This window comes from Lytechinus variegatus, chromosome 2 (assembly GCF_018143015.1).
Source record: "Lytechinus variegatus isolate NC3 chromosome 2, Lvar_3.0, whole genome shotgun sequence".
Taxonomy (NCBI): Eukaryota; Metazoa; Echinodermata; class Echinoidea; order Temnopleuroida; family Toxopneustidae; genus Lytechinus; species Lytechinus variegatus.
In genome coordinates, this window is record NC_054741.1 from 61421050 (window position 1) to 61433425 (window position 12376).

Sequence of the window (12376 nt, forward strand, 5' to 3'; positions counted from 1 at the left end):
TCCACAGTATATGGTCTGAAGGTTATTGCTAATGAGATTCCATGCTTTACATTACAGTCTACATGTATGTCATTGGAAGATTTTTGCTTTTAGCCATGCATGCATGCATGATGTAGTCCTGCAGGTGTAGTGTAGATAATATTACCTGAGGGCCGAGACCATGTAATTTAGTGTGCACAGAGGCAAATTCAGGATTTTACAAAAGGGCCAGGGGCACCCCTTATAAAAAAAATTGAATGGTATACCATTGACTACCATTTATCATACACCATTGATATACCATTGGAATACCATTCGCACAGCACCCACCATACACCAATGGTATACCATTCAAGCCTCAATGGTATACCATTCAAACTAATTTAAATAATTCGGACCTTACTATTACCATATTCATGAGCACCATTTACCATTCATATACCATTGATCAAACACCATTCACCATTGATCTACCATATGGCCACTATAGACAGGTTTACCATTGACCACCATTCAGCCACCATTCACTGGCCTACCATTTACCATTCAGCCACCATTCACTGGACACCATTGGCCTACCAATTACCTTTCACCATACACCATTCGCCTACCATTCAACATACACCATTCGTGTACCATTCACCATTCGTGTACAATTCACCATCCGCGTACCATTCATCGTACACCATTCACTGTACACCATTCGCGTACCATTCGCCGTACACCATTCGTGTACCATTCACTGCTCACCATACACCATTCAACTACCATTCGTCGTACACCATTCACGTACCATTCACTGCTCACCATACACCATTCAACTACCATTCGTCGTACACCACACACCATTCACCATTGATTGACCATTCACTTTACACCATTCTACCATACACCGTATACCATTGACCTACCATTTACAGTACACCATTGGCCTACCATACACCATTGAACTACTATTCACCGTACACCATAGGCTTACCATACACCATTGGCTTACCATACACCGTACACCATTGACCTACCATTTACCATACAACACTGTCATACACACTATACTATTAGTCAACCATTCAAATAACACCATTGGTCATACACTATAGACCACAAGTTCAATGGTAGACCAATGGTTTACACTGAATGGTAGACAGTAGAACAACGATGTGCAATGTATAGTAGGCCAATAAAGTACAGTGAATGGTAGACCATTGGTGAACAGCATATCTCTGGGGTTAGTGGTAGGCTTAATAATGGAATAAGTATACACAAGAAAAAAAATGAAAACAGTTACTTATTTCAAGAACGTCAATAAAATGTTTTTACTATAATAAGTTTAAGTACAGCATAAATGGCACAGAGTATGAACAAGTATAGACTTTATAATTAAAGCACATAAGTTAGTAATATATATGACTTAGCTACTCGTTGATATCTATACTCTTTCAATCTTGTTATCTAAAAATAAACATGCATCAACACAGAGTTTGATTGAAAAACACAACAAATGAAGGCTAACATTTCCAAGAATAAACCTGTTCTCTCATATTGCCTTTTACATGGATTGAGTACTTGGCAAAACCACTGTTCTGCATACAAACCTGATACTTGTAATACAATAAACTTGATGTTAAATCTGTTGTGTGTAATTGCTTTCAACGACATTAATAAACATTTTTTTACTAATAAGTTCAAGTACAAAAGAGTATTGACAGGTATGGCATAAAAGCACCATATTATGAATACATGTGACTGTGCGACTCCACAAGAGATCAATGATTGCACTCCACATAAATATTATGTTAATCTTCCTATAAACAAATTTACATGTAAGACAGAGTTTGGACAACAAACTAATGAACACCAAATTTCGAAGATTAAACTCAAAATGTGTGATAGCCTTCACATGGCCAAATGAATAAAGGGTACCACACCTAGAAGAAATGAAATATCCCCAAAAGGGGGGAAAATAGTACTCCCAAATTGGTCTCTTTTTTCTTTTCACCTAAAAAGATATATCAATGGCATGTTTCTACATAGAATTGTTAAAAGGTATTACCCGCCTAAGTATCCAGAATCCCTGATAACTTTCCTGTAGAAACAGACGCGATGCGGTTTATTGATAAATTGCATCGCGCAAAATACGGTTTCTCATAACCATCTCTCTGAGAGGTGGTTATTGCCATGTTAATCCGTTTAACTTTTCTGTAAAAACACGGGGCAAAATAGCATACGTGTCTGGCTTAAGTGCTTGAACCAAGAAGTGCGATCTCACAGTAAACATATATTCTGGCCGTTTTTTAACTCGCCAGCTGATCGTGAAACGTGTACCTGCTACAATGAGTGAGATCTACCATGAATTTTGAAAATTTTCCTAACGAGATGCAATTTTTGACATACCAAAATGCAATGTGAGGTTATAGGTTGAATTTTCCAATTTCCACCGTATTTGCGACGCGAAATGCAAGTTAATCAGATTATTCAGTCTGTAGAAACAGGTTGGTTTAAGAACGATAAGGTTATTCAAGTCCGGAAAAGATAAACTGTTTTTAATGATTTACTGTAGAAACACGCCAAAAGTTTATCATAAATACAATAATGATACATTAAGAAATAAATAATATATCACACATAGAAAAAAATATAATGAAAATAAGGAAAGAAAATTATTCAATTTGGAACACTAAAAACAGAAGAAAAATAGAGACCTTTTTGCAAAATATATAGAAAATAATATATACAAGATACCAACTTATTTCTTTTCTGTCTATTTTTGTTGTGTTAAATATGTGTGAGAAAGATTATTGTCTTACACAGTAAATTAGTAGTCAATCGTAATTCGAGTCCGGAAAAGATAAACCGTTTTTAATGATTTACTGTAGAAACACGCCAAAAGTTTATCATAAATACAATAATGATACATTAATAAATAAATAATATATCACACATAGAAAAAAAATATAAGGAAAATAAGGAAAGAAAATTATTCAATTTGGAAAACTAAAAAACAGAAGAAAAATAGAGACCTTTTTTGCAAAATATATAGAAAATAATATATACAAGATACCCACTTATTTCTTTTCTGTCTATTTTTGTTGTGTTATATTGTCTTACACAGTAAATCAGTAGTCAATCGTAATTTTTTACAACCGAGCTTGGACAAAATTTAAATTCATATAATACAAAAAATATATAAATTGTGATCTTGTATATTCATGAGGACTTGCAGAGAACAGTTTTAGCAAAAAATAACAACTTTAATTCGTCAAAACTTTGTTAATCCTAAACAAATTTGGATGAGATGTTCAGTGTTTTTTGTTTGTCTGATGTACACTTTGAATTATATCACATAGCTTTCAGTCTCGAGTACCTCTAGCCCTTCAATCAAATTGGTTGGACGACCGGTTACACTTTACATATAACATAGTTATAAGGAGAATGAAGGGGACCATAGAAAGAAAGCATGAGAAAAGGGGAGATTTTGGTAGGGAGAGAATGAATCAGAAAAGGATCATGCTGAAAATTTCATTAAAATCTGATAATAACAAAGTTATTGAATTTGAAATTTAACATTTTGGTAAAAAATTAACCCAATGTACACACGATCGTCAGGAATATTTGTTAGGCTTATTCTATAAAATGAAATAATTATTTCATATTTTCATACATGTGTGTATGATATGTCCCAAGTATCATATCATTATTTCCAGCAATGCATATCTTCACATTAAAGGTCTAGTCCACCACAGAAAAGATTGTTTTGAATCAACAGAGAAAATCAGGCAAGCATCATGCAAAATATTTCATCTAAATCGGATGCAAAATAAGACCCTCACTTTTTGTTTTGGTTTTCATTGTTTGAATTGTACAATATTTCAATTTTTTTACAGATTTGACAATAAAAAATAAAAATAAAACTTTATTTCATAGGACAATGAGGAGAAAATTATAATATTTCATATTTAAAAAACAAAGAAAAGTGAATGAGTGATGTCATCAGTTCCCTCATTTGCATACCGACCTGGATGTGCATGTAACTATTAACTGAAATTGAGCGAAACTTAAAAATGTCATACCTTTCTTATTTTTCATCCGATTTTTATGTTTGATTTTTCTCTTTTTAATCAAATCAACTTTTTTGTTAGGGTGGACATGTCTTTGAAATAAATTTTCACTCCATTTTTTATAGTTCTCGGAGGACAAAATGTAAATTAGCGCGACTTCTTGTAATAAATACAAAAGAACAAGTGGGGATATGACATCAGCTGGGAACGTCGTGGTCTAGTGGTTCTGACTCTCACCTTTCAAACAGAGGGTCGTGAATTTGAGTCCTAGCCATGGTGTGTTTTCCTTCAGCCCGAATTTCATCCACACTGTGCATCACTAGACCCAGATGAAGTGAATGGGTACCCGGCAGGATTAATTCCTTGAAGCTGTAATAAGAAATATTGGATGAAAACAATGCAAAAGACAGTATATTAGCTAAGGGTTCAAAATATGAATGCTTGTCATGTGTGTAAGCTTTCTTTAGAAGTTCATATATTTTTTATATATTGAGAAATTTGCAGTATACTCTACCATTCAATTGAATGATACCAATTAACAAATATCAACAAAACATTTTGTAAAATATGATAAATAAATTTATGTTTAACCATAGATGGGTAGACAATAACCTATTTTATAATGGGAGGTTGCCCCAATGATGACAAATACCACAACAAATGAATACCTGGGGAAAAAGTGTCCACCCTTCCCCCCTCAGCCAACATACTGATTTTTTTTCTGGGGGGGGGTGTCAGAAAAGACGTGTGCTCCTCTAAATAGGGATGACATTTGTCCTTTCTAAGGATTTTTTACCATTCCTGACAAGTTTTTTTTTCAGCTATGCCACTGCAGGAATACAATCTGTTTTATCTCATGAAGCTTTGCATTTTTTTCTACTGAAGAAAATTCTTACACACCTACCTTTCATAAACTCCAATTGTTTCTTGTACACGGTACGTTTTCTGTGTTCAACACCCGTCGTGTCATTCCAAGATAAGGCTGGATCATCTACCTTATCATCCAGTGTATCCGTCGTCCAAACTTTGAAAATGAAATAAAATCAATTTAAGTGTTGTAAAATCTGCATGTATATGCAGATACAAACAAAAATAGAATACTAATATAGTAATAGAAAAATAATGATCTTAGAACTTTAATGTTAAAGATATTTTTCATGGACCTCTGATTACCAGCCCAGAATTTAGGATAAAAATAAGGAAATGTGATAGTATTTCAGCGTAGTTCAGACAAGGCTGTATTATAACTGTGCATGCTTTATACTAGTAATAGCTATGTCATCTGAAATCAAATTTCTAGAGCAGCAATTTTCAAGAGGGTAATCGATGACATAAATTCCATTTTTCTGGTATTGACAATCGCAGAAGCAGATCCAAGTGGGCACATTTGACCTGTGCCCCCACCTTGAGAGCAATAGTTGATGTGTTTGATAAAAATGTGGCTTTCTTACACAAGTGTTCTCCCCCCCCCCCCCTTCGAAAGTTACAGCAAATATTTATATTAAAAATATTGTCTCATACAAGAGGATCTCCTTTTTGGTTTGCTTGTTATTTAAAGTTTCCTTGGGAAAATGTGCCCCACTACCCCCTTTGAGAAATCATGGATCCGTTCATGGACAATCATATGCCAGTGGATGAACTCCAGACGTTTTTTAGGCAAGTTTTGATCAGTAAATAAATAAAAACAGATAAAATGTGATCACAGGACAAACTTAACTTTAAAAGAGGATAAAATTTACTTTAAAAATTGATATGCCTAGCCCCATGAAAGGATCTAAGAATACCCTCCGGCACTAATGCAGTTTCACACCAGCCAACTCACAGTGAACAATTGTGTACAACGGATAGCGGAGCGTGAACGTAGCGGTCGTGTACATTTTTGCTTATTACATGACGTCATCCAGCCACTGCCGAGAACCAATTTATGAATGAAAATATAGTAAGCATGCGCAGTGCAAGCCTTTTGTTTCCCCACACAGAATTCCACCAAAACAAGTGTGCAATTCCCTATCACCTCGTACCAAAATCGACCTAGAATTTCAATTTTCCTATATTTTATATGAATTATGAAAGGTATTCTCGGAGGATCTATTTTCTCACCGATACCGCACAGGTAAGCGAATTTTGAATACTTCTTGCTTTTCCGTCAAAATCTTACAAATTAGCGTCTATATGTCATCGTGTTCGTTGGAATTTGTAGAGTCTATCGCAACGTGCATAAAATCAATTGGCTTCCGGGTTTCTAGCGTCGCGTGAATATGCATGAAATTGCAGTTTCGATAATTTTCGATCGATACCGGAGCGATCCGATCACGAACTAAGACCATTTACCATGTACACAACATGACCGGATATCGTTATCGATACTTCCGCACGCAGTCCAAAGGAATTATTTTTGGGACCACGTGGTCATGACGTGATCTGCGCTATTGACCAATCAGCGGTCTTTGAATCCTTGTGCGGAGACGATCTATCCGTTGTACACAGTCTATGGACAATTGTTCGTTGTGCATGCAACTTCAAGCAAAACTCCCCACCAGAATTGTCTACACACATTTTGAGATCAATACACAATATGCCCACCACTTTTCAAAATATTGCGGATCGCTTGGATTCGCCGTCATGTTGATATGGACCGAAGTTATGCGATCAAAAGATTCGCATGCGGCATGCTGGCAGTTTGTTTGCCACATGTTAGCATGATTTGGTTGCTAACTTCAGTCCATATAAATATTACGGCGAATCCGAGAGATCCGCGAAGTGATGTCTACGGATTAGATCAACGACGTCGAGATCGAAGACTAAATACAGCCATTCCCAATATTTTGAAAAACGGTGGGTATATTAACATCGAAATGTGACTGAGAGACCTGTCATGACATTTGGGAACAAGTTTTGGTGATGAGGTATGCTGGTAATCGGCCGGTGCAAAACTGCATTAGCGCCAGTTTTCTCTGCATATTTATTGCAGCCTCTGTAGAAAAATTGAATAGGAATCGTTTGTCACTCCGTCCAGTCACAGTTCCACACACAAAGTGCACATTTTACCATTGAAATAGTATGTGCAATGAGTGGTGTGTACAGTGTAGCAAAGTTATAGACCTGCGTAGCCTTTATCATTTTTTAAACTTTAGGACCCTTACCATGTTTCACCTCCATTTTATCTCATTTACCAACATCTATCAACAACAACAACAACAAATTATAGGCCTAATTTCAAAGCAATATTTGTCGGCAAGTTTTCAATTTCAGTAAATTAACGTGTGCAGTAACGGTCTATTTATTCACAATTAAAACTTTGACAGTCTTGACATTAGCATTAACAAATCATTCATTCACGAATTCAATGTATTCAGAGATGGTTTTTGTAAAACATTGACAATAAACATCAGGCAATATGAGCGAATTACTATTCAATGCTCGCCGATCTTAACTCTGCCAATACAAAGCATAAACCATAAGCACTCCCTATCGTCAAAGCCACGTCCCGGCCCGTAGAGCAGCGGCCAGCGCCAACGGGGCAGTGACGGTGGCAGTGCAGTGGTCGTGCATGTCGTGGCAGTACAACGACATCTAACATTTTGAGACAATTTGAGAAATAATTCAAAGAAAATTGTTATAGAACTTACTGTTATAGCCTTCTACAAATGACTTTGAAGTTGCTGTCCGAATCTGACCCGTGTTCCTTTAGTTTTTGATGAATTATCGACGGACTTATCAACAGCAAAACGCTAGTACCGGTAGATCGAGTTTTCTTTTTCAAATATTGCACTTGGCGGTTAGCCGTTCGCGCGTGCGTAGTGCGAGAACAACACGTATAATAGAGCTACCTGGCAAGCAGCCAAGCGGCCCCTCTCGCCAAAGCATATGGGGGGGGGGGATAAATTATGACAAAATATGGGGGGAGGGGACTTCTTCGCCAAGATAAATACACATCCCGATATGGGTGGGGGGGGGTGAATTAAAACCAAATCAGGGGTGTCTTCTTTTTCCTCTCGATTGGTTCTGGGTTGGAAACCATGATGGCGTGAGTGCATGCCACTGTTTTCCTTGGATCTTGGAATCTATGAAAAAAGTTTTCGATCCCTTCACTTTTTTTTCCTGTTCTCGATCTCTGTTATTTTCTTTTTTATTTTCGTTGTCTTTTTTTCTTTTCTGTTAATCTTTCTTTTCTTCTTTGCCTTTTTTCTTTTCTTGTTTTTTCCCCTTTATATATATATTTTTTACTCACTCTTCTTCCCTTTTAATTTGCTTTTGTAATGATTGAAATTGAGATTTCATTCAGTAGATTTCTTTTCTGTTACATTGTACTATACCCTGTATGGCGGCAGGGAATTTTGATAGGGGTGAGGGAGCAAGACCATGTGGATAAATCATTTCAATCAAGTAATGCCGGCCTATAGAATAGCTCTCCTCTTTATAAACGCCGTCCACAAGTGGGAAAGAATATTTAGAGCCTAAAATAGAATTAGAATTTTGGAAATATCATTTGTAAAAAAAGGGTGAAATAATTCATGATTGGAAGCAGCTATAATAGCGTACAAATGGGTCAGATGAGGCTTTTGACGTTGCAGACAGACCAAATCAGGGTTTGCGGATGGGAATTTGATAGAGGTTGGGGGACCAAGACAACCAACAGTGAATTCATTTTGAGCAAAATATGGGGCATTGCAATAAACTTGCAATCGAAGCAATCGAACGCAAATCAATTTCAGACTCCAAAATCATGAGAGTCATACTTTTCATTGCAAACTTGCAACTGATCCATAAAAAAATCCAAATTGATATGTTCTAGATAAACTTAATGTATCATCACCTGTAAATTTGCATCTGATCGAATTTTGGGATTGATTGCAAATATCTTCTTGGAACAGTAAATATATAGTTCTTTTTATAAAAAGCGGCCATAACAAGCAAAATGATTATAAAAATAGAATAAAACTTATTAATTAAAAATTAAAACCCTTTTTATCAAAAAAGATTTCATTGACCGATTGATTTTATTTTTGCATGCACCCATTGCATCAGATTTAAATTTATGTACAATTGTAAAATATAACAAATTTATAATATTGTATCATAACCACTGGATCAATAATATTCAAACACATATAGACCTTTTACTTAATAAGGACAAAGACAATTTAAAAGAATGCAAGAGACACAATCATGAGCGATTACACTTGATTTGGGGAAGCTGCTCGCATAAAAGTCACAGGTCAAATATTTAATTAACTCTAAATACCTTTTAATCTTTGATATATTTTCTTTAAATCTTCGGAATTATGTTAATGGGTAATGCAATTGGGCATATCATTCAGCATTAACACAAATGGCATTCATTAGGCAAACACCACTAAGCCACTATAGCTTTACAATTATCCAACATGATTATATTATATACCACTAGGCACATACTACTAAGACACCATATTGATACCAATCATACCATTATAGAGGCACATACTACTGAGACACCATTGAATACCACTGAGACACCATTGTATACCACTGAGACACCATTGGGTATATAATGGTATACCATGCAGTCATACCATTAGAGGCACATACTACTCAGACACCATTTGACACCACTGAGACACCATTGGGTATATGGTATACAATTCATCATACCAGTCATACCATTATAGAGACACATACTACTGAGACACCATTGAATACCACTGAGACACCATTGGATGTATGGTATACTATTCATCATACCAATCATACCATTACAAGCACATACCACTGAGACACCATTGAATACCACTGAGACACCATTGTATACCACTGAGACACCATTGGGTATATCATGGTATACCATGCAGTCATACCATCAAAGACACATACTACTGAGACACCATTGAATACCACTGAGACACCATTGTATACCACTGAGACACCATTGGTGCATGGTATACCATTCATTATACCAGTCATACCATTAGAGGCATATACTACTGAGCACCATTGTATACCACTGAGACACCATTGGTGTATGGTATACCATTGATCATACCAATCATACCATTACAGGCACATACTACTGAGACACCATTGAATACCACTGAGACACCATTGTATATACCACTGAGACACCATTGGATGTATGGTATACTATTCATCATACCAATCATACCATTACAAGCACATACCACTGAGACACCATTGAATACCACTGAGACACCATTGGGTAAATGGTATACCATTCATCATACCAATCATATCATTAGTCACATACCACTGAAACACCATTCGGTATATGGTATACCATTTACCATTAAATAAACTACCAATTACCATTAAGAACTTACCATTGAAACACCACTTAAATACCATTCGCGTACCATTTACCATTCAGATTACCATTCAACTACCATTCGGCACCATTCAAATACCATTGGCGATTTTTATAAGGGACATTTTCCTGATGATGAAAATTTGACAAAATAAGCAAAAAAAATAAGGTTTTTACCTAAAATTGAGTCATTTCGTCCGCAGAAAATTTGAAAAGCATCCTCCCTCCCAAAAAATAAGGTCCTCGTTTTCAAAGGGGGAGGGCCACGAGACACACTTGGGTAAAAATGGTCATTTTGATTATGGCTCTTAAAAGGGTGGCAGGGGCCATATATGTGCCCCACCCCCCTGGATCAGGCCAGGGTATTTACATCTTGATCTGTGTACACATAGTTTGTACACGCAGGCCGTTCGAGGCAAGCGAGGATGTGACGGACCAAAATTCATGTACATGGACACTGTAAATAAAATAAAACTTTCCTGATTAATTTGCATGGTCATATTAATGATTGTGTCCCAACATTCATTTCCACCAACTTTTAAATAACTCATTTTGTGAGAGATTCAATAATAGACCCTAGCTAGATGTACATCATATAGAACGTCTAGGACTATGTGAGGAATGTCTGCTTTGCAGCACAAAATGGATAAAGTATACATGAAAATGATTGTAACTAATTTCTAATTCTAACTCAATGAATAGGTCGTGTAAAACCAAATGAGAGTCCCATATAGCCAAGTTCTCATTGTTTGTAAACATTCAAGTCGAGAAAGTTGCGGTGAACCAGTCGAGTAGCCGCAGTGGACACGTGCGCTATATACACTGAACGAAACATGCTGTATACCGTAATAACAAGCCTAACTGCTAGATCTCGGCCTATATGTTTCTTTTGGAATTCCAAATCTAAACTAGGCATTATATGTTAAAATAAATTTCGTGAGCTATAAAAATACACATGAACATTGACAAATACATGCAGTTAGTTCCAGCATACTTCGAATTCACAATTTCCTCATAACAAACACAAAATCATGATGTTTATCAGTATATCTCACCGCTGGTCTGCAGGATCTTTGCTTCGCCCATAGGCCATCCACCGGACGGAGGTTTTTTTCTCCCCTGTCCCTCTCGCCACTCAATCAGATACATTTCCGGTGTATAACCCAAGATCCACTCGCTGTTTACGACGCTGTATGAGCCTGCATCAGCCTCATTTGTCCACTCTACCAAAGCATATTTCTTCATCTTCCCTAAATTTAGCTCAAAAGGCCAGAATAAATGCTAATAAGGTAATTTTAAATCAAAACTAAAAAGTTGTCGATCCGGTGGTATATATTTCATACACCTTCCGTGATATCCTACACGAACATTAAACATACGAAATTTAAAGTAGTCCATCAAAATAAGTCATTTTTATTTTAGGCCATTGCACAATTTTACATAAATAGATAATTCATGAATTCCCTCCGATTAAGTATTTATAATTTTCCTCCCTCATCTAAAAAAAAAAAAAAGAAACCTCTATCTATTCCTATTCCCCAAAACTATTCACTCCCCAAAACGCCCATATGAATGGACGTACGGGAATTCGCATTCATCCGCGCGCGGTATATCTCGCGATAAGTTGAAGTGAGAGAAACATATTGGACGACATTGCTGAAATATATATCAAAACGATATATCTGGCCACATCTGTTAAGATTTTTATGATTTAACTTTCATTCCGGTACAGAAAACGGAACTAATGACAGTTCTCAAATTATACAAATGATTATGAAAATCTAAAAAGAGTCCTGTTCGGCATGATCCTATTGAGGCCCTATTCAGGCATGATTCGAATGGAGTATATCGGCAAAATAATTTGTGCGGTAATACACATGTACTTGTCTACCATCAAATATCACACTCGCCGACATTTGCAATTTTTTATTACTTCATATAGGTTACACGTCTCGTAGGCGTTTAGCATGAAAACATATGCCGGACGTAGGCCTTGCATGAGTATGGCATAGATAATGATCTCAGAAATCAATTAAAA

The 12376-nt window shown here is 36.3% G+C and overlaps 1 protein-coding gene and 1 long non-coding RNA gene across 4 annotated transcripts in view; both read right to left on the minus strand.

Moving 5' to 3' along the window:
• Nucleotides 1–11903, minus strand: part of LOC121408544 — a 30716-nt gene extending 18813 nt beyond the window's left edge. Inside the window, exon 1 of one of the 3 annotated variants that reach the window (XR_005969051.1) lies at nt 11394–11891. Coding sequence is in view for 2 of the 3 variants with exons in the window: in XM_041600039.1 (XP_041455973.1) it covers nt 11394–11583 (190 nt within the window). In the remaining variant the exon portion in view is untranslated. Of the gene's footprint in view, nt 1–11393 lie in introns of all 3 variants that reach the window. The other 2 variants (XM_041600039.1, XM_041600040.1) reach the window with 2 other exon arrangements.
• LOC121408545 lies at nt 4391–7707 on the minus strand. The gene is made up of 3 exons (XR_005969052.1): nt 7667–7707; nt 4942–5061; nt 4391–4406 (listed from the first exon to the last, which is right to left on the minus strand). It is a non-coding gene; the product is annotated as an uncharacterized LOC121408545 (long non-coding RNA).
• Nucleotides 11904–12376: the final 473 nt, after the last annotated feature.